At 33.6% G+C, this 24,659-nt stretch overlaps 2 protein-coding genes across 4 annotated transcripts in view; both read right to left on the reverse strand.

Moving 5' to 3' along the window:
* Positions 1-23,903, reverse strand: part of LOC127858756 (beta-1,3-galactosyl-O-glycosyl-glycoprotein beta-1,6-N-acetylglucosaminyltransferase-like) — a 311,044-nt gene extending 287,141 nt beyond the window's left edge. Inside the window, exons 1-2 of the mRNA XM_052396028.1 lie at positions 23,790-23,903; positions 16,165-16,246 (exon numbers count right to left, since the gene is read on the reverse strand). The gene's annotated coding sequence lies outside the window, so the exon portion shown is untranslated. The remainder of the gene's footprint in view (positions 1-16,164; positions 16,247-23,789) is intronic.
* LOC127858754 (beta-1,3-galactosyl-O-glycosyl-glycoprotein beta-1,6-N-acetylglucosaminyltransferase-like) lies at positions 1,032-23,891 on the reverse strand. Of its 3 annotated transcripts, XM_052396018.1 has the most exons (7): positions 23,731-23,890; positions 11,552-11,958; positions 10,960-11,185; positions 6,532-6,625; positions 5,543-6,115; positions 3,851-4,077; positions 1,032-2,450 (listed from the first exon to the last, which is right to left on the reverse strand). In XM_052396018.1, the coding sequence occupies exons 2-7, from the start codon at positions 11,591-11,593 to the stop codon at positions 2,152-2,154; spliced, it is 1,461 nt and encodes a 486-aa protein (XP_052251978.1). In that variant the 5' UTR covers positions 11,594-11,958; positions 23,731-23,890; the 3' UTR covers positions 1,032-2,151. The 3 variants fall into 3 exon arrangements, with proteins under 3 accessions (XP_052251978.1, XP_052251980.1, XP_052251979.1); XM_052396020.1 differs by lacking the exon at positions 5,543-6,115; XM_052396019.1 differs by lacking the exons at positions 10,960-11,185; positions 11,552-11,958 and having other exon boundaries at positions 5,543-6,625; positions 23,731-23,891.
* Positions 23,904-24,659: the final 756 nt, after the last annotated feature.

The following is a 24,659-nucleotide window of genomic DNA, read 5'->3' on the forward strand; positions in this document are numbered from 1 at the left end:
CCAAAAGAGACATGACGCCGGTCAGTTGAAAAGGAGATGAGGAAGGAATATTGGAGCTGGACCAGGTGCGGACATGGGCAAAGGTCCGGTACATTGGCGAGCTTTGGTGGAAGCCTTATGCGCCAATATGCGCGAAGAGGACTAAGTAAGTAAGTATGCGGATAGTATTATTGTGTCGATAAGGAATTATCGATTGGAAAAGGAAATTATATCGGGATATATTATATTTATATATATTCCCTATGGCATAATTATCAGTACGGGAAAGTGAACCAGCTTGTCAGCTAGTATCTGCACTGGCTGACCCTGTTCGCGTGCTCGGCGTTCAAGATTTCAAATCGTAGTTTATTCGCCTCAATTAAAATGGGATCTGAGCGATTTGAATGCGGACTTGAAATGTTCACTTGTGTGACCTGAAATCAAAGGTGAGATTTATCTTATTGAGCACTACATATATAATATAATTTAAACTAAAATGTCATTTGAAACACGTGTTTTTGTTTAATGATGATTTCCAAATCCAACGTTTTAAATAACATGCCAACAGTGCTCAATTTGCCTTTAAAATTGCACAAATAATTATTATTTAATAAGTGGTAGTATCGATTGATACCTATGGTGTCTATAATGTGGGAACCGTGCATTACGATGAAAGACGGGTGTCAAATTAAAGTTTAATGTCATTGTTATCACATTTACCCAAATAAATATGTCATTTTTACACTTATGTGTAATGTCTTGTGTGTAGTATGTAAACATAATATTTTAAACAGTTTAAAAAGTGTTTCTTCGGCATGAGGATGATCATGATAACCTTAAAAGTTATTCGAATTAAATCGACTTATCCCGAGATCTGTAATTATCATAACACCGTGTTGATATATGCCTGATATAACGTTGCCTGATATATTTTTTCATGGTCAACAGAAAGTTCTTATATCAGTCAATGTTTTGAGTTACGTGGGATTTGCAATAAAGTCAAAAATTTCTATCAACATGAATCAGGTTCAACAAAACAAGCAATTTGATACTAGGAACGTACATATTTTATTCTAGTTTAAAGTTATTAATCACAAAAACGTTTATTTTTTTAAAGTCACCACAGGCTGCACTACAGAAGTTAAATGACGTCATCAATTGGAAATAAATCTTAAGTATCAATAAAGTAATTGCACTCGCAAGTGTTGCACAGAAAGTCAAGACAAATGATAACTGTATGCTAATCCTCAACTATTTAAACGAATTAACACGCTCATGTTTATATTGACACACTCTACAAATTTGCGTCTCCAAACTATTCGTTGACGTATGTTCTTCGATTATATTTGTCGCTGCAGTCCATTCCTGATCTCCAATTCAATACGTTTGTAATTAAAACGGGTGTACTCTTCCCATTTGTAGTGCAAACAACTTTTTTAATTCGATGTTTAAAATAAGCGATTATTCGTGTAAAAGCCGGATCAGCAAAATCAGCGGGGATCCTTACATTTGAAATATAAAAAATGGATTGTTATGCATATATAGATAATTACAGGTTACTTTCGAATCGTTTTGTAACATATCAGGCGAGGATAAGAATAATATAACGGCGAGGCTTGCCGAGCCGTTATTTTATTCATGCCGAGCCTGATATATTCCAAACGATGGGACAGTAACCTGTTTTTCTGTTTTTCATACCACATTTTCCTAAAATCTGTAAAACAATCTATTTTTATATTTAAATTGAACGCAAAATCAGCTGATCCGGCTTTTACACGACTTCAACTGATCCTATTTAGAAGGAAGGGAGAGTCCACTAAGTTTAAATGCGTTAAGCATGATGTGAAGAAAAGATATCATTGTATATTTGGTTTCACAATATGGCTTATCTTACAAAAAAATTTACAACGCATTTAACAAAATGCAATATGTAAATACCACATCATATTTCCTTAGCTATTGAACTTGATGAAAAAACAAAATAATTTTTTTTTATAATCAATATCCTTTTTTTTTTATTTCTTAAATATATCCATGATTCATTGTTTTAAAGCGTTCCAACCAATGTAAATATAATATATATAAACAATTCATTTATTTCACATTTACATAATTATTAATACAAATTAACGCATACAACTAAACGCAAACTAACATGCTTTCCATGTTGCATTATATTTTGTTCTTAACAAAGCCAAAAGTCCCGTAATATCTGGAATCAAACGCGAGATCGCCGAGGTAAATATCTCGGGTGCGGTTTGCGATGAGCTCCTCAAGACAATCGTAACCATAATGATGGAAGTTCTGGTGGAATTTGTTCACGAAGAGCTTCTTGCTCCTAGCCAGATCCGGCAGATCTCCTGTTCCTATGACGCAGACGAGACGAACGCGTTTGCCATGACACTCTCTTTCGCCCCAATCCTTGAATCGCGCCATGAATGGCTTTATTGCATCGTCCGTCTCGGGTACCCCTGCAGTGTGATCATATTTTAAACACAAACTTCACTGATAAATCATATGTCCTTTACATTGTAAACATAATAAAATGTACACATTTGAGGCAAATATTGGACATTATTCTTTTAAGTGGCAATTATCAAGTGCATCTACGTTATGTTCTAGAAACACAACTTTAAGATTGAGCATTATTGGTTCTCAAACATGTTCGCAAATATAAACTTGCACTAGGCGGATGGTCTGACACAGTTGATGAACATGTATGGACGTTGGTATAAAAATCTCCTAAAGTCAGATTACGATATGGTCCAATTGTGACCGAACCGTTTTGAAAAGCGCTTTGTTTGAGTTCTCCCTTGCTTGGTAATTGATTAAAGATATTCTAAATTTGTTTCTTTTTTGTTTTTTAGGGAAAATACAGATGCATGTTATATTATCTGTCAAATACATTAAGATATACACATATGACTAAATTAGTCAGATATATAGTCTGATTCGCGATTAAAACGTTAGTTTTTGTTTGTGTACGTTACCTTCTTTTCAATTTACGGCTAAGTTTTCTGCTAAACAGCCAATGTGTTGGGTTTCAAAATAGATTTGAATGCAATACACTAACAATATATAACACTTCCAATTGTCATGTTTTATATTTTCTGTTTAAGATGATTATAGTTCTGTCTAGTTGCAACCGGGACGTTTGCACCAACCGTATTTTCTAAATACGTTTTCAAGAACCATTAGCGAACATACGGCCGTCTTACTGACTCAACTGCAGTATACAAAATCCGCAGCTTCAACATCAATTCCCTCGTATCATCGTCAATTTCCGAGTCACATCAGTAATAATAGTACAGATTGCAGCCACTTTAATTATCATCGATAGAAAACTCTAAAACGCCAAGGGCCGGTCACCAGGAATGATGGAGTGAACATGACATACTTATCAATAAAATACAGAAATCATGAGAATGATTGTTGAAATGGTCGTTAATAAACAGCAAATCAATACAAACTTTTAAAGATTTGAAATCATAAACTGTGCAGCACTTATTAAGTTGGTTTTCATGTTAACGTCACGATACAATAAGGACCGATGCAATTAGAATAAGGTGTAATATGAATAATGTTAGATCAGCCAATGCCATCAAAACGGTATGACAATAATTTTTCATTAAAACACAAATGAAGAAATCAAATCTTTTGATTGTATACACTCTCCACAGGTCCACTGATGCGCCGTTGCTTTGTTTTAGTTGATGTCCCGGAAAAGGCTATAGTGATACACGAAAGGCAATAACGAATCTGTCTTTATTTATACATGGTGTCTTATCTTTACCGAAATATAGTGCAATTCCATTTTGCTAGGTGTTGTTTACTGAAGATGAACCGAGTTGATAAACACTTGCGCACCTACCTAAATAAGAACCCGGTACACCAAGATGAGGGTTATGATTGAGCGTAGAAAAGAACGTTTCATCGGGCACCTGCGTCTGTCGCGTCCAGTTTAAGAGGTCATGGGCTCGCTGATCGTGCAGTAAAAAATCCACAAAGCCTCTATTGACCGCAACATGCACAGACCCCTTAAACGCCGTGATGTTGTGTGGTGGTGCACCGGCCTTCTGCCATCGATCCCTGTTGGCTCTGAAATCAGTTAGAATGTCTGATAAATTAAACCCATATTGATGTACGTATGAACATATTTTAATCAGAACGTAAATCTTTATCTTTATTTGATTCTCCTCTTCATAGTGTTCGATACACTTGATTGTGATGTGTGAAAGAAATAATGCAGATATATCGAATACTGTGAAGAGATCATTGTTTTAAATACTATATCTACTACTCAATTTAAAACAAGTATAACATGCTTTGTGAAGCCAAAAAACCGAGATCGATTAATAATTAGTATATAAACACATAACAAATAATGTGCATGTCAGTATTTGGATAATTAATGAATGTTCATATAATATAATTCGGATTGCCTAGATTGCGCACGATTTTCTTTTTCTTTTAATAAATGAAGACAAATGTCACTTTTTCTTTTAATAAATGAAGACCAATGTCACTTTTTCTTTTAATAAATGAAGACCAATGTCAATGATGTTGGTGATGGAAAGATAACTCAATGATGTTGGTGATGGAAAGATAACTCAAGCTGTCGGAGAACAGTGCGCTTAACTTTTCTGAATTTTGTCAGAGTTTCTTGACTCCTTTTCCTATACATAACTGTTTGCAAATCAAGCAACTCAATATTGCTTAAAATAAGTTCAGTATTTCTCAAAATATCTATCGTGATTAATAACATTGATTTTAAGCGGAAACGGTTTATTATTTAAATTAACACTATTTTTTATATTGATGGCAAAACAGAAGATCAGCTTGATATGACAACTATAACAAATCAAAATTGTTATTGAACGTGCCGTATTGAACAGTTCACTGACCGTATCTAGTTTGTATTTCTATGGTTAAAACACGTAAAGTATTAAGGTTACAAGGTGGTAGGTGATCCAAGATTTAATTTAATCCCGATATAGATCCTTCCTTGAGCTTCATTTTAAGCTGAGAAAGAAAATATAACGAACTATATATATATATATATATATATATATATATATATATATATATATATATATATATATATATATATATATATATATATATATATATATATGGCCAGTTGCGGGGTATATAAAATATCAATTTAAGACCTGATTGTTATTTTCGATATAAGACCTTATTGTGCAATTTGAGAACATTACATCCCCTACCCCTACAAAGTAATTAAAGATGTCTAAAACGCGGAAAAGTATACAGACCCCGTTTTTTATATTGACCCTGTAAGTATAGTCTGGAAACTATCAAGACCGCGTTACTGGCACTATGTATTAGTCTCTTACATAGTGTTAGGGTATTTATGAGTCCTGGTCGGATCGTGCCCAAATACAACTATGTTTTCATGTTTGTAAATAAACGTTCATGTACGTTAGAGATGTGTTGCGGTGTAAGGGTGGGGTATATAACTGTGTAAAGGGATTTCATGTGAAACGAAACTTTACAACATAGTTCTTTGAAAACTAAATATACGTTGATTTTAGTTTACCTTTTGAAAGTTCCCTCAATATCATTTGATCCATTGTATGCCTGTAAAATGCGTACAAGTTCGTAATTTGTTCTCAGTGGAAACTCTTGTCCAGTCAGATTAATAAAGTATTTCCACGCTGAACTTTTTTTCCAAAGCTCTCCCATGCAGAGCAAATCTGGCTCGAGAACGGTCATTGTACCCCACTGAACGTTAAATCGTTTTGATGTCATAAACACGTTATCAAAGCACCTCGCAATTGAAGACATAGCATCGTATGTGGCTTGATCTGTTTTGGAGTCAACGTGTATGCAATAAAAGTTCTGTGGTCTGTAAATGGCGCGTAAAAGTCTCTCCGATTGTTCAATGTCTTTGTAAATTAGAAGACTGAACGCTATTGGAAAGTCACGTTCAACTTCTGTTAAATGATGATTAATATATCCACGCAGACGTTTAAAATATGAGCAATTCTTTGTCATTTCTGAGTACTTTTGGGGATACAGGAAGTTTCTAATTTGTGTAATGTTCTCTGAACGTTTTATTTCATTTATATCTCCATGGAATATAGCGTTGCAGTTTACATCAGTAACTATTCTGGAATGATGAAAATAATGTTTGTGTGGTAAGTATATATGTTTTAATGTATTGTCTTGTTTTATATATGGTTTAATGATATTTAACAAATTTGAAAGCCCGCTTAACCTCACTGAACTCGTGGAATTGTTTTTGCCCATGTAACCAAAAAGGTATAGTGTCTCGTCTGTAATATTATATCCGTTAACATGAAACATCGGGTTATTTTCATAGTGAGGCGTAGTCTGAAAGCTCGCTCTTATGTTAACATTCTGTCTATAGCCTTGGGTGAACACATCGAAGCCTTTCGTCACGAGACGAATTTGCTCACGAACGTCATGCGAATAAAAGCTTGAAACATCCTTACCAGATGAAGTTTGATTTATAAATCTTGTAACGTTTTGTAAGGTAAAGTTGTTCTCCAGGCAAGTACATACACGTCCCAAGGAAAGCGACGATACCAAACAGAGTTATGTATCTGGTGACATTTGACATGATGCTGACCCCTGCTGTTGCTGCTATCTCGCAATTCTGTAAGAAGAGAAAACACCATACAATTCCTTAAAATGATAGATCTCTGAAAATAATTAACACAGCATCAATATTAAATTATTTATTCAAACAGCTGCGCAAATAATGACAACAAAAGAAATATTGCGACAAATTTATCTAACTGGCACTTTTATGCTAAACGTGAATGTATTGACGCAAAATACCGTAACAATTTAGATGTAAGTCCGTACATACAGTGCTAAAATTCTACATAACACAAATAATCGACCAAGTTCTGTCTTATCTGTTTAGTATAAAGTATTAAATATGCATCCTTTCGCAGATATTGCGATACGCAATATATCACCAGATGTAACACTTAACGTGTATGTACATACAGCAAATGTATTCCGAGCGTGGTAATTAATTTAAATCGTGTAAAAGTCGCTCTTTATCTACATATAACTGTTATTTCAAATTGAATCTGAATTAAATGATTTTTGCCACCAAATTATCTAATATTTGAGACCATATGCGATATTTTGGTATTTGCGACTTTTAGTGAGAGAAGGGATGTTTTCAATGAGACTTAATGCGAAACTAGTTACATCGAATATTAGTTTTGAGGATTTTTTTTTGTTTTGAACGACACGCGCGTCGTTCACCGTAAGGAAATCGTATCAGGTTTTCTTCCGGCGTCCTTATCTAGAATTAATAGTTTTTATATTTGAACACCTGTGCGCTATCCGAAAGTCACATATACATAACTCCTCTTCGGTCTTAAAGATTTTTAATTATCCTGTGAACACTTTGTTAGAAATACGAATCTGTTAGACATCGACTGAGGTTACTGATTATCATAGAATAGACGGGTAGGAGATCTTTATACATCAGACTATCCAAAGACCTATCAATATACAAAGACCTATCAATATACATGTATATTGATAGGTCTTTGTGTTTATATTGATAGGTCTTTGGACTATCCCATTTTTTAATTTTGCGTGTGATATTTTTGTAATGATTACACGTAATAAATGTTAAAGAAGTAAAATCGAAGAAGCGTGGCCCAAGAAATGAAGAAGTCGTTATCAAATAAATAAGCGTTGCTGCCTTCACATGTCAAAAAGCGGAATTCAACCAATGGTAGAAGGAAATGCATTCGAGTGAAGGTCATGAGATGTATAATCTCATTCGGTATATACCTTAACTATGTTATCACAAAAAGGTTAATAATTGCAAATTTATTCCCGTATAGAGTGAATTTGATAAACTGTTGTTCTTGCTTTAAATATTAAGTTGGTATTCGAAAATGAAAGGTTTTTTATATTGTATTTACTTATATATCCTATAGTCATTCTTTCAACATATTTCTATTGGAAAAAGCAACATGTTTATGTGATTGAAAATAGTTTTTATGTTTCAAAGTTTTATATTTGTTTGCAATTATCCGTATTTATGTTGTAACCTACTTAAATGTGTGTTCTGTTTTTTTTTCACCATGGCATATATTTGAAATGAGATTAAGCAATTTTAATCGCCCTTTTATTGTGTTTGAAAAAGTCTCTCGAAATTTGCAGATTAGACATCAAGATAACATGGGGACAAGATGTGAGTGCGCGATATCATTTTGCGAAATTACGTTGCAAAATTTTGCTGCACGACATTCATATTACGAGTTCGGATCGTTTTCGTGTTCTCAACTTTTTCTATCCTTGGGTTGAACATTGAAAAACACACATCGCTATGTATTATTCACGCCTAAAGGAATGTATTTTTTTCCAATCGCATCAAACTGTTTGGAGCATTACAAAAAATAATGCATGGTTTATCAATGCTATAGTGAAATAAGTAAAATGATACCCGATTAAACTTCATGTAATCATGTTCCGTGAACTTGGACTCTAAGATTTAGAGGATGATACACGGCTGAGCCGGGCCGGGCAGTGATAATCGGTCCGCAGGCAGCATAACGGACCGTTTGCGACCTAGGGCCGATTATCACTGCCCGGCCCGGCTCAGCCGTGTATTAACGTCTATAATACATATCTTACTTTTATACTAAATTATAGATGGGCACAGGTTTTGAGATTCAACTGTATTGTGTAACCTTAAAATTGTGATTCGCACACACATAATAATTTTACGACGACACAGACATTTACGTGTTTTGCGGAAGGAGCTAAAAAAAAAGAGGAGATTTGTGAAATAATTTGATGGTTTACGAGCTTAAAAGTTAACAGAGGTAACCCTTTGTCCTGTAGTCGAAACCAGGCAATGCTTTACTTCAGTTAGTGCACTTTATTTGCTCAATATCTACATGTAATAAGGATACTGTGCTATCAATGACAGTGTTGAATAACTTTCATGAATATTGTCAAAACAAGAGCCAATTTTAGCCATATAGATCTACATGCTGCTTGGGTAAGTAAATTCATTCAATGAAATTGTCAATTATTATTTGTTTTAACCTTGAACTAAATAGACAGTCCATTGAATCATGCATGATCACACAGAAATCAATTAAGGTCCCTGGTTCCAACCATGTCAAGCCTTTCGATCCAAATTGATCGTTCACTATAGTTGTTTAGTACTATTTACAGTAGGGTTTATGGTAAGGGTTTTTGTTCTAGTTAGGGATTGGGGTTAGGATTAAGGTTGATAATTTGTTAACTTTGACAACTGTCAAAGATAATTTGATGACCTTGTTTTGTATATGTGGTCCTGATTGCTTAGAAAGTCAAGGTTCTTGGTTCCATCTCCAGTTGTAGCCTTGAAAATTTCGTTACTGCAGTCTTAAATTTACAAATAATTTTAACGAACTGTTTCCGCAAACAAACAATTGTTTCACAAAGGCTTCAATAAGGGAAAAAAATTGCTTTTTTCCGCTACCCAGACCGACCGTTTTTTCCCCAGACTCCAGTTATTTCAAACAAAATTTAGAATTTGACATATTCTTTCATGGCATTTTGGTTTTTACAGCATTAATTGATTTGAGAAGGGGTCTATGAGCATTGTAAACATAAAGTAGGATAATAACAAAGGTCAAGAGAGTCTATTTTCTAAAAATAAACACTTAGGTCAATAAAAAAAATAAAAAAAATATTTTCTACGTTACCTACTGACCCTATATTTTTCAAAGCAGAAAAAGCCATTTTTTGGGGGCCTTTACTTGCTACTTGGTATAAACAAAGAAACTTTGACATTAAATTGTAATAACATTTTTTATTATGTGTATTTTTTCAAAGACATTTCCAAGTATGCATTTTTTCAATATATACAGTATATAAAAAGAGCAGTGTCTTTTAATGTTGAATTTATTAAATAAAATAATAAATTGAAAGGCTCTGTCGAACAGTTGGCAACATGTAATAAATTCAAACTGAACGCACAACATTTAATATCATATTCTTTTTATCAAATCTGTTTTGCTGAAGTTCAACAATTCATTCTTTTTTGCAGTCTATACACTGCTGATACAATGGACTCAGCATTTGACACCAATTTCTTATTTTTTGAAAACAAAATTAACTGGGCCATTAAATGTGCAGTTTGAAAACATGTCCCTTGGGCTTTTCAAATTTTGGAAACTAAGTGTTCCACCTGGGCTTTGTCTAACTGGAAAATCAATGACATTTACAGATTGATCATTACAAGCTGGGACTTGCTCATAAGAATTAATATTTGGAAGCGTTTGCTCAATCACTGGGTCCATTTCTTGAGACAGTCTAAGTATTTCTGCGTCAGACATTTCATTGTCATACGCGACAGTAGTACAAGTTGATGTTGCAGAGCAATTCTTATGAATAATTGAAGACATGTTTTTTTGTCTCTCTGTACTGATAGCATGATAAGAGTTGAGACTCATCAGATTCTTGTGGCCAGACAATTGTGCTACCTCAGTAGGAGGACAGCCAGCATCTAAAAGATTGCAAATAAAAGTTTTCCGGCCAGAGTGGTTAACATGGCGGGCTGTAAATCCAGCGCTCTCGCGCATTTGTTTCGCCAAAGATCCTATTTTATTTTCCCCATTGGTTGGTTCACAAACCAGCACTGGTCTTTTGCTTTTGCTTGGTGGTTAATTCCAAGATAAAATCTTGCTTCTGGATGAAGTGCATTTAAAGGTCTTCTGCTTTCATACTTCAGATACATCTTTACTGGGCAATGTGGATCACATGTAGAGAAATTTTTTTTTTTAATATTTTGGTTGCATGCAGCCATCCCAACTTCAGCCCTTTGGCCCATTTGGCTGTTTCCCCCCATAGCCACGAACAGGATCTTGCTGGGCATGTTCATTGTGATCTTAGTGGGAACAACCAGTAAAGCATATTTTGACAGTTTGATTTTATATTTACTTTTAAAAAGATGTATACCTGGTTCTTCAAATATCTTTGGTTTGAACATCCTGGGATCTGTGTTGATGCCTTTCCTAGTCTTTGTGGCTCTCTCCGTGTAGGACACGTACCTAGTTCCATCTGCCAAGTTGCCCATCTCCAAATCACCCCACAGCATATTTATATGTTCTTGGCGTCCCCTCAATCCGAAATGCATGGTATTATTGAGCCAAATAACATTGATAATTAAGCGATTGTGCAGAATCTGAAAAAGAAAATAAGGTGAAACTGAAAGTGAAAGTCGAAATATAGCATGGATGACATACATGTACTGTAGTCTACTTGAAATCTGTATTTGCATTTCGAAGCAGATTTAATAGAGGCTTTAAATATATTAAAATCGTGACGGTAGATCAAAGATAGCATAACAAGAATAAAATGTATTCGAAATGGTTTTGAGCAGTATATTTTTAGCTTTTTGTTTATAGTATCGGAGTGATTCCCCTTGTTAACGTGGTGCGATATAAACAATTTAGGCTACATACAACAGCACGATTTGTTTGACAGTTAAATCGGCTGATATTAAATCTGTATTATTAAGTGACTTTAATGTTTAGATTCCGAAATTTACCTGATCCAAGAAGCTTTTTCTGGTAGAGCATCTGTATCTCATCCCACGTGCAAGGATCTGCCCTCTTCGCCCGATTACCCAGGCTATTCTCCTTCAGGTCGACACCTTTAGCTCTAAGCATCTCCCTGGAATGCTTGAACAGTTTATCTGTCATGATATCATGGGGGTAGTCCTTATCACTCAGATATCGCTTCATACTGCCCTGAATTCCTTTCAGAGTCCCAGGTTCAAGATCCTTATTGGTCTTGTTATGCTTAACACTCATGAAATATCGAGCTATATTCATGTCAAGCTCCCTTGGTGGCATCTATTCAAAGTTTTGTTCTTGGTCTTCACGGCCTAGCCAGTCCTTAAAACGTTTCACGTGTCTTCAGCGGTTACTGATACATGCTTGTCATGATTCTTCTCTATAATATAATCTAAATCCATTATTCTATTGGCGAGCGCTTCTAACGTCTTCTCCGTCGCGGCCATATTGGTCAAGTGATGACGTTACGGGTGACGTTGACGTAACGCGCAAACATTCTGAGGGCGATTATAAATAATCGGCCCTAGGGCCGAATATCTATAATCGCCCCGCAACGGTGATAATAGCATGAAAAACTGTACAATTTTTTTACTATAAATAGTAAGGTATGTATTATATGATACAGACACACAATCGTACATTATTGTTGATAATAAAGACATATTAATAGAATTATTGTTAAAACTATTCTCAAAACGGTTTGCACCGTAAGTTATTACACGAAAAATGCACGTTGAACAATACTATGGCGTACACATAAGAAAACAAATATTAAATCGTTAATACAGTATTTTCTTCGCAACACACAATTTATTTTACATAAATGGTAATTATAGTGTACCAAATTGAACTATTAAGGGGTTTGCAACCGGAAAGCGACATTTTAAAATAAATCTCGCGGTCTCACAATCTCTAAGTATGCTCACGCGACATTTTGAATACACGATTTAACCCATTTATGCCTAGCGTTCTAAAAAAGGACATTGCAAACAGCGTATACCCAGATGAGACGCCGCATAATGCGGCGTCTCATTTGGGTCTGCGCTGTTTGCTTAAAGGAATTTCTTTATGGAATATTCTAAATATATAAATAAATATACTTGACAACCCTAATTTTGAAAATAAAGTGATCCAATTTAGAAGGATGGGAGAGTCCACTAGTCATAAATGAGTTAAAATCGCGATAATAATTCCTGCTGGCGTGTTTGCAGCTTACTCTCATTGCAAATAGAGTTTTAAATAATACATGCATGAATTTAACCCATTCATGCCTAGCGTCTAGAAAAAAGGCCTTGGCAAACAGTGTAGACCCAGATGAGACGCCGCATGATGCCGCGTCTCATCAGGGTCTGCACTGTTTGCTTAAAGGAATTTCTGTAAGAATTATTCTAAATATATATATTTATAAATATACTATACAACCCTAATTTTGGAAGTAAATTGATCCAATTTAGAAAGATGGGAGAGTCCACTAGGCATAAATGGGTTAAGGGGAGAGGGGGAACATGGAGCATGTGCCACTTCAACCTCCAGCTGACCCCAATATTAAAAAAAAAAAAAATTGTGTGCGATCATATTGATCAGTATTGCTGATCTAAGACCAATGGCTAACAGTACAGTGTAAAGCGAAAGGCGAAAGTGGGGGGGGGTGCATGCAAGTGATCCAAAATCGTAGGTTCATATTTAAATGTTAAACTATCAGATAATGCCCCTTATAGCAGCTGACATCGTGTGGACATTTTTCGATCCGTATCGCTCAAATAAAAAAAATATCGGGACACATTAGGTATCAATGTCGCAGATTACAACAAGTTGATTTTTATCGGTGATTTATAACACCACTTTATCAACACCGTGTGCGGTCACATGCTTTGATTTGTCTTGTTGGCACTTAAATAAATATTGTTGATTATTTTATCACATGCCATACACTGTTTCCCATGTAATATAACCATTACATATTTTCTTTAAAATTACACATGTGAAATACAACATTTTAAAGCGTTTTCATTGGCTTAATTTTCGCTTATTGACCTATTGCATTTTGTTATTTTGCTGAAATTACGTTGCAACGTCAAATTACGTCACGAAATGTTAACAACATTTTGGATTTATCATTATGCTTGCGTAGATATTTATTTAATTTGCTCATTTAAAAGCATGTGATCAAAAAGATCTGACACTCGTTGTAATATCATACCATATTTTATTAAACTCGCCAAAGGCTCTCTTACTAACAAAATTCCTGAACTCGTTTAATAAAATATGATATTATATGACAACTCGTGAAAGATCCTTTAAATATATATATACAACATATATATATACAATATATATCTAAAGGATCTTTCACGAGTTGTGAAATATATATATCGTTTAAAACTGTTCTGGGGCGCAATTAATCAAGCACATCCCTCAATAGGAGAAAAGAGCTGCAGTTGATGTCTGAGTGGTTGTGTGGTACCTTCTAATAAGTTTCTTGTTGTCGCATGTCCGATATATTTAAATCGAGATCAAAAGTACTTCAGAGATATCAAAATAACACAAACAAACTTCATTTCAAAAGATGTTTTCCTGGTTAAAATATTCTTTGATTTTATTGATGATTGAGAAAGCTGTTGCCCCTTTAATTGAAAGTACATTGCTGTGAAAATTGAGTAAAGTTATCAATCCTGGTAGCTAAGTTGATTATGAAATGTAGGCACATTGTGCTTAATGTACCGTAACACAACCATAAACGTAGACAAATTCCATTTCTGATTTTTATGCGTTTTATTTCTGCCTATTAACACAACACAACGTTTCCAAAATGTTTGTCAAATACAAGATACATGCGAATCCCGCAACGGGCCCATCCCGCGAAAGCCGGCAAAAATGCGACTTGAATGTTCGGCCGTTCAAGAAAGACAGCTTTGATAATTGTTACATGTACAATTCTGATTGGCCGTTTGTTAAGTCGCGTGTCTGCAACATAAATATGACGTATGCAACGAACACCTAACGAATACATTCGGAAATGACCGAAGATTGACACATACGGTAAGCAAATATTCGTGTCCGGTAATTATAACCCGAGGCTATTGACTTGTTGATCCAGATGGCTGCCTATTTAAGACTGTATGAAATGTGGTACAAATTTCAATCATTGCATAAATCCAACAATGCCCCAAATGTGCGTTTTGTGTGCGTTATGTTACACAACCTTCCCCCTTAATTTGATTTATTTTTTATTTTATGATTTAATTTTTGTTTTGTTTTTTACTATTGAATTACTAATTAAATGGAAAAAACTACATTCATATAAACACACACACGAATGACGGAAAATATGCGGATAACAATAAGATTTTTTGACAAGCGTCTCTGCTGAAATAAATAACGCTAATGAGTCAGCCATGCTAATAAAATATTTAATGCAATAGCATTCGTCCACTATGCATACAAGCAAATAGCAGGATCTTTTCTGTTAAGCTTAACACGCTAACTGACAGAACAAAACTAATTCTCTATGTAACCTTCAGCAAGGGTAGCCGATTAATCGTAGATCCGTGCATCGTTAAACTATAAGGCACATTTAATATTAGAAATTCAATGCGCACATATTGTTAGATTTTAACTGCGCCATACACGATAGAAGCACATTAAATTCTATCTCTAAATTACATAAGACCTGAGATATACACATTTACCACCATCTCATACTTATACGCAAAATACATAACATACATATCCAAATTATTTGTTTTGTCTGTCTCACACATCAACCCTATTCACATTCGCAATTTATATTACTAATTACTTTTCTAATTTATGTGCTTATATTCCTAATTTATTTACGCTATAAATGCTTGAAACCATAAGCAATTAGTCAAGTATACTGATTTTGTGTACGTCTCTAAATTCTCAATTATGCACAGGTCCCTAGTTTATATCGTATTTAAAATGACGTAAAATTCGGATACTTTCTAATGTATATTCCTACCTTCTAATTTTCTATATTATAATATAAAAATATTAAAAATTCTTCAAAAATCCTTAATAATAAAAATGTATACACCACTAATATCTATATTCCTATAATGTCAAATTTAATGTAATATTCTTCTTATATTCTCATTTCCTCATACGTTCTAATTAAATGAAAAATTTACAACATATCAACAAATTAAAATGTAATTATATGCAAAAACATAAGTCCTGTACAATTCGATATTCTAATAATACAATAATTATATTAAATTATTTAAATATTCTAAATTATTTGTTCGCCTCTAATTTCATTATTTCCATAACTCATAAAATAATGTAAAACTCAAATACTTTCCTATTTATTCATTCATTTTATTCTCAATTCACCGATATTATGAAACATTTACCGATTAATGCAAAACTGTATTGATTTTGATACTTGCAAAATTTCTTCGCACATAATTTATTATTATCATCTTTGAACATCTAACTACGTATTATTCGCTGAAATGATTTTTAAAAAAATTCGTTGTCATGACGCCTTTTACTTTATATGTCTACCTTTATAAATTTTGAAAATCCCTTCCCGTTTGCCATAATAAATGAAAAAACTGACCTCTTAATCAAAGTTTTCCGTTTTCCGTGGCCTCTCGTATAGCGGTTTTTACTTCCGATTCGAATCCTGATTGTCACGAGCACTAAAACAAGTCTGTGTACCGTAACACAACCATAAACGTAGACAAATTCCATTTCTGATTTTTATGCGTTTTATTTCTGCTTATTAACACAACACAACGTTTCCATAATGTTTGTCAAATACAAGATACATGCAATTCCCGCAACTGGCCCATCCCGCAAAAGCCGGCAAAAATGCGACTTGTATGTTCGGCCGTTCAAGTAAGACTCCCCATAAATATAGATATAAACAACGAAAGCTTTGATAATTGTTACATGTACAATTCTGAATGGCCGTTTGTTAAGTCACGTGTCTGCAACATAAATATGACGTATGCAACGAACACCTAACGAATACATTCGGAAATGACCGAAGATTGACACATACGGTAAGCAAATATTCGTGTCCGGTAATTATAACCCGAGGCTATTGATTTGTTGATCCAGATGGCTGCCTATTTAAGATTGTATGAAATGTGGTACAAATTACGATCATTACATAAATCCAACAATGCCCCAAATGTGCGTTTTGTGTGCGTTATGTTACATTAAATACCCTGGGGGAAATGCCTGATTATAGTGATTGTAATTAACCTTGTTATATCAAAATTTTCATTTGGCTCTAAATAAAAAAAACAACAAAAATTGATTACTTTTTGAAACTATTATAATGCTTTCTTAAATACGAGTATAGGCCTAAATCCTTTGAGCTAAAGGACTTGCGGCGATCGTACGACGAATTTACGTATCATGTTATATTATATTGTATCATGATATAATAGCAGTACAAAAGATTGCTACGGTGGTCCTCATTATTATCACAATATTGATAAACGTATGAACAGTCGAAGTCGAATAATATAGGATGGGTATACACAACTGAATTACTCTTTGCATGTTTTTCTCACCAAACTATATAGCACAAATTACAAGTAGAAATTTAATATTCTGAATATGTGAAAAGGTAGAGCGGGAGAGTGTGCGTTTTATTGCGATTTTCCGACATTTGCTGCTCTAGACGGCGTTTGCAAGAACTTAAACTTTATATGATTATTCAGAACGTTGTCCAAATTACATGTGTTTGAAAATAGGTTGCCAATTATATATTAATCGAAAGATCCCACATCTCGCTTAAAAGACAAGAACTTCCCGGACGATCATGTCCGGATCTGGCCATGTAATACGATGCGAGCATGCGAAACGATTTCGCATTTTCCCAGCGTTTTTTTGATTTTCGATCTTTGGATATGCAAGGGAATAGACCCTTATAAAACGATACGAGGGCATGAAATAAATGTGTTAGATCGCGACATTGATTTCGTTATCTCACAGCATAAGCTCGCAACCTCTTGTTAATGTTTTGCTCATTTTCGCATGTTAACATGCTTGTTATCCAGTGTCCAACAATGAGGTTCATAACTGAACACGTTATGGTGTGGTTGTGCCAGTCTGACATTAAAATTCCTTCTCAACGTCAACACAGGTCTTTATGGCTGAATAGAGCATTGAAATCACCATTTATTAATAGAACTGTCACATAATGCAACTATTGATCATTATGGTATCTCGTTTTACTACAAAGATAGACGTGTATTCATGTAGTTAATGAGTTTGATATGTTTTATTTGTTCAGTTTGCAGGTTGCACTTATAATAACTATTTAGTGTTCCTGCTGAGATCCTCCAACATTGTTTTTAATTTTTACACCAATAGATGTATGTTAACCGGAACAAATGTCCCAATCTAAAGAGATTTACTTCATTTTCAGAGGAATGGAATACGGAAATAACTTCGTTGTCAGGCATTAAAATTAAAGCAGCTGCGACTTGTAACAATACAGTGACCAATAAATACTTTGAGATTTAAAACAATACAGTGAGCATACAATACTTTGAGATTTTAAACAAAATAGTGAGCATACAATACTTTGAGATTTTAAACAAAATAGTTAGCATTCAATACTTTGAGATTTTAAACAAAATAGTTAGCATTCAATACTTTGAGATTTTAAACAAAATAGTTAGCATACAATACTTAGAGATTTAAAACAAAACAGTTGGAGATTTGAAACAATATTGTGAGCATTCAATACTTTGAGATTTAACACAATATAGTTGGAGATTTGAAACATTGTTGTCAGCATTCAATACTTTGAGATTTGAAAGAATATAGTGAACATTCAATACTTTGAGATTTAACACAATATTGTTGAAGATTTGAAACAATATTGTCAGCATTCAATACTTTGAGATTTGAAACAATATAGGGAACATTTAATCCTTTGAGATTTGAACCAATACAGTGAGCATTCAATACTTTGAGATTTATTATTGTATGTGTGGTAAACATGATTAATTTATATAATATTTCCTTTTTATTTAAAATAGTTAAAAAAGTAGTAGTATTGCATTTATTTAGGGTATTATATGTATTACACGTTGTTTCTGTATGCATGCATAACTCACCATTGAAGTAAATTTGAAAGCAAATATGAGATTCAAAGTTTATATAATACTATTATCAACATTTCATAACACTTTATGTAAACTTTAAACATATGCAAAACTGTCATCTAATGTCAATCTTTACGAAAAAGTAAAATCCACTGAGGTCCCTATGGCATTATAGTGACCAGCCAGTCAGCCACAAACCGTATATTGACCGAAGCCGTATGCTGAGGTCCATATACAGTTTGTGGCTGCCTGCCTGGTCACTATAATGCCATTGGGACCGAAGTGGAGTTCACTATTTCTTATATTACACCGAACAGTTTCCCCTTTACCATTGTACAGTGTTGTACGATTGTTTATTGTTGAAAAGAAATACAATGAAGAATTTCTCAGGAATAATGACGTCATTTCGTTAAAAAATGACGTCATTTTACAGTAAAACAGTGTAAATTTAGTTGTGTGTAACCCCGAACGGTCCATATACAAAAATAGTGACCGGTTTATATACTATTAGGTTCCTCTATCGCATTTTACAGACTGAAACCGGTCATATAGATATAGAAGGACCAATATCTCTGAGGTGTAATATTATATAATATGTGTGAGTGCCTTTTTCTGATTTTGGGGGTTAAATAAATTGAAAGCAAGTAACTTCTCATTACTTAACATGATTGTAATGGAGATAATAATGTATATCATCAATCTGTTAAACTAGCTTGAAACATGGAAATGTAAAGGTGATTATTAATAAAAAATATATTATTCGTTTGACATCCATATATTTGTTTATAACTCTAAAATGCATGCTTCCTAAATAATAATGCACGGTTTTAAAATAAAGTATTTATTTATTTAATATTATGTTCTATATGCTTCATGCTGGACTTACTTTTTCTTTAACAGTACCTCCTCTGAACGTCTCATTTCATATCTGATTTCAGAGCGTTTGCCCAAATGGTTTGAGCAAAGTATATACCTTATACATTAAGATCTAAAAAGCAACCAAGTAGTGTCCATTACTAACCTGATTCAAATTGAGATGATAACATATTTTATTATTCAATAAAATAATTGTGTAACATGAATTAAATAAAAAAGATGATTATTAAAAATAATAATGATCTTGTCCAGTTATTAAGCTGCCAAACACGCACGTTTTGTCAATGAAATCGAATGATTTTAAAATAAAGCAGTGTTTTACTGGTGCGCAATGTAGCATATGTTTCATGCTGGCTTTACTTGTTCTCCAGTATTAGATTATCTGTACCCTTTATGTCTAAAAATAAACATGATAACAATTAAATCAATATGAACAAAACACAATGACATTTCGCCTGATTATTTACATAATGCGAATTCTTCCAACAGTTTAAAGAATCAAACTTGTTTATGACAAGTAAATGCACATACTATATAGAAAATATGTATTTAAATTACCCAATCAATATACATTCACAATTTTCAAATGTAGACGAATACTAACACCATTATAATTTCCACAATTTGTTCGATTCCAGTGTGCTTTTTAGCAGAAATTCACGTTTTAATCATTTTTGTAATCGGTTCAAATAATGTTTTTTGATCCAATCGTACCGCGTTGTTTTCTCGTGGCGAACCGGTTTATCTGTGGAGACCTAACGATATATCTGTGACAGCGAACACTCTAATGTTAATATTGCTATGGTAAAACAAAATCAGCAAAATTATCACACTAAAAATATTAAACTCACAGAAAATGTCATTATTGTTTTTTGCCTTAAAACCCTGGTCATTAATTGTAATAAAAGTGCTCGCCGTTTCTTAAATGAAACATAAACAAGGACAACGCATTAACATACCTCAAATAATCAGAATCGACCAGCATGCTACATAACTGTTTCTGTCACATGTTTGCACTACACTATCGGTACAACGATGATTCAAATATGAAAACAAAATATCGATGAGATGAACAGCTTCAAAAGCAGGCATCGTACATGTTACACTATATGAAAACAGGGACTGACAAAGGGACTGAATCAAATTGGCCTTTATTTAACAAGAAAAGGATTCATTTTGTGCCATAGCAGTATATGATTGTTGCAATCACCTACATTAAACATGTCAATGGCCATTAAGATAATTGACAATCAATACAAGTTTTTGTGAAACATACAACCACACGAGGGGTCGACGCTACTACTTAAAACTAACGAGTCACGTGTCTGCGTTAACTTTGAATATCCGAACCAAAGTCACGATTCTGTGGTTTCAACATTACATAACACGACCAATGATCCTGTCTATGACAATCTGACTAAATATAAAAATATGTTAAAAAATTAGTCCAACTAAAGGCATTTCAAGAACCATAAGAATTAAATTAAATATTTCCGGCGGTCAGAACATATCCGAATACTTTGTACATTGTGTAAATTCAACAAGAGTTCATATCGACACTGAATTATTAAAATATATTATAACTACAATAAAATGTATATATTATGCGGTGGCATGTATGTCGTTGTTGCCTTTTACACACCGGATACTGAATCATATTCCTGTGTAATATAAGCAAGGGAACACCATTCATTTTCCCAAATGCTTAATGCTTGATTAAGAGATTGCGCTCGTGGTATTTTTTATTTAAACAATATTGTACAAACATAAACAGACGCACATGGGTGTTCATAACCGAATTGTTGAACATTGGTGTTTCTCCAACAAACCATATTGCTCAAATTCTTTATGTAAATCTGAAGCGTTGAAAACAGTATCATATGAGTTTATGCGTTAAAATTGCAGTTTAACGAAATCGCAAGACGGCCATTGCAAGCCCTTAAAGGTTATCTTAAGATTCAAGAGTGTTGTAAATTTACTAAATGTGTTTGAAAATATATTTATTTGTTGAGAGATCGATTCATGTACTGATTTAAGAATAAAAAGAACGGCTGAGATTGCCGTTTATTGAACCCCCACTTGAGATAAAAACTGACGATTATTTCTCGATTCGACCGAGTAACGCGATGTAGGATTCCGATGTAGCGAAATTCATTTCGCATTTTCGAATGTTGTTCGCAGGTTTGACGTTTGGATACTCAAGGGCTAAAACGTGACAAACGACCCGAGGGCGCATGATTAAAATTAACCCATTTATACCTAGTTGTCTCTCCAATCCTTCTAAATTGGATCAATTTATTTCCAAAATTAGGGATGTCTAGTATATTTATTTCTATATTTAGAATATTTCTTACAGAAATTTCTTTATGCAAACAGTGGAGACCCTGATGAGACGCCGCATCATGCGGCGTCTCATCTTGGTCTACGCTGTTTGCCAAGGCCTTTTTTCTAGACGCTAGGCATTGCTTGACATACACAGTCAAGTTCTAAATTATTTTTATTTTTTATGTCCGAAAAAATCCAACCATATACCATGCAAGCGTTTTGTTTTCAAGTATAGCTTGTTAAACCTTACGTTTGTGCCTGTTAAGTCAATGCATAAACACGTAAACAATAAGTACGTGTGTGTGGTTACTTCCTTGGAAAGTCTTTTGTAAAGACATATTTGTAACGTATGATTTATTAAGTATTGGTGTAACACAACAAGAACCCGGTATATTTAATAAACAATGGTCTCGAACAACCGATTAAATTCGATTGAAAAACGTTTATTTGTTATACTAAAAGCATCCTAGAATGACAAGTTAGCGTTCCTGCTGAGAACCTATTGATATGTTCTTTATACAAACGTATTGTTCTGTAAACGTGAAGAAATGTCACAATCTAAAGTGAAACTTGATAAGTTTAAAAGGAATGATATACTGAAATAACTTCGTTGTCAGGCGTTAAAATTAAAGCAGATGCGACTCCCATTAACCCGTTCATGCCTAGCGTCCTGAAAAAAGGACATTGCAAACAGCGTAGACCCAGATGAGACGCTGCATAATGCGGCGTCTCATCTGGGTCTGCGCTGTTTGCTTAAATGATTTTTTTTATGAAATGTTCTAAATATAAAAATTAAAATACTTGACACCCCTAATTTTGGAAATAAATTGATCCAATTTAGAAGGATGGGAGAGTCCACTGGGCATAAATGGGTTAATTAAATAGTGAGCATTCAATACTTTGAGATTTGAAACAATATAGTGAGGATTCATCCCTTTGAGATTTGAAACAATATAGTGAGCATTCATCCCTTTGAGATTTGAAACAATATAGTGAGCATTCATCCCTTTGAGATTTGAAACAATATAGTGAGCATTTATCCCTTTGAGATTTGAAACAATATAGTGAGCATTCATCCCTTTGAGATTTGAAACAATATAGTGAGCATTCATCCCTTTGAGATTTGAAACAATATAGTGAGCATTCATCCCTTTGAGATTTTTTCTAGTATGCATCGTTTCAAAACTAGTTTTCATAGAACGTTTCTTTTTCTTTAAAAGTAGTTAAAAATGAAGAAGCGTAGTAAATAGAGGGTATGAAAATAATCTTAAAAACAATATATATTTCTTAATAAGAACTGAAAGCAATCGAATTCAAAATGTGTCCGCAAATATATGATTGAATATATTACATCATTATGATGTTATCAAAACGCAAGACGATGGTAAATTTAAACTTTTAACCTATTAACAATCATTATCTAGTGTCAAGCTTTTTATCTTATATAGTTATGTTTCAGAGCCTATTTCCTTTGATTTTGTGGATAATTTAGTGCAAACACACTTATTTTGAAACACGCTCCTTTCGTGAAAAGTGAATGATTTTAAAATAAAGCAGTAATTTATTAGTTATTTTATATTATGTTGCATACGTTTCGGCTATATGTGTTCGTTAACATCACATTACCTCGACCCCTCATTTCAGTACCAAACAACGAAACTCATAACATTTCAATCAATGCTTACCCCATACCGTGTAATAATATTTTGTCTGATACAAATACGAATGCTTCCAATAAGTTAACCATACAGACGTTGATAATATATACATTCAATTCATAAACATGAAATATACATTAATTATCTACTAAATCAATAAACATTAATTGTCATCATATTTAGATGAATACTTACAACATAATTAATTCCCGTTATGTGAACGATTCTTTTAGTAGTTTTAAACACAAACTCACTTTTCGGTCATTTTTTTAATCGGTTCAAATCACGATCTATTATGCACGAATACAGCGTGATTTTGCTCGTGACAAACATTTTTATCGGTGGAGGCCTAACGATGTATCTGTGACAGCGAACAATCTAATCTCAATAGTTGTTACGGTAGTCAAACAAACGCAGCAGGATTTATGTTAATGATAACATTCAACTCTCAACCAACGGCCATTAGTGTTATCCGCCTTACATACAAGGTGATAAAAAGTCCATTAACCCATTTATGCCTAGTGAACTCTCCCGGCCTTCTACATTGGATCAATTTATTTCCAAAATTAGGGATGTTTAGTAAATGTATTTCTATATTTATAATATTTATTACATGAATTCCTTTAAACAAACAGCGCAGACCCTGATGAGACGCCGCATCATTGTAGCTCAAATGAATCTTTAAACAACAAAAACGAAATAAACATTAATTAAACATTAATTAAATAGCGATGGAAAGTGCCAACCTTCAATTTGTACTATGTGAATAAAGGTATATATCACAAGTTTGCACCATAGCATCAATTTACACAGTGATGATTCAAAACTCAGAAAACAACAACAAGATAAAATAAACAAATGCCATTTTATGTAAGTCGTTTACTGGTATAGGTTACCAGGTGCAGGCATATAAATTGCATTTAAAAGGCCTCTGCAAATACAAATTTGATTCGTTTAGCGCTATAATAGCATACGATACTAGCAGCTGTACTAAACATGTACGCGCCCTTTAAGATATTTGACAATCAATATTTAATGTCAATAAAATAATACTAATATTAAAGTTACAGTTTTGTTGTCTTCATGTTGATAGATTTTTTAACGATGCCTTACATTATAATGCT

This window comes from Dreissena polymorpha, chromosome 14 (assembly GCF_020536995.1).
Source record: "Dreissena polymorpha isolate Duluth1 chromosome 14, UMN_Dpol_1.0, whole genome shotgun sequence".
NCBI classification, from domain to species: Eukaryota; Metazoa; Mollusca; class Bivalvia; order Myida; family Dreissenidae; genus Dreissena; species Dreissena polymorpha.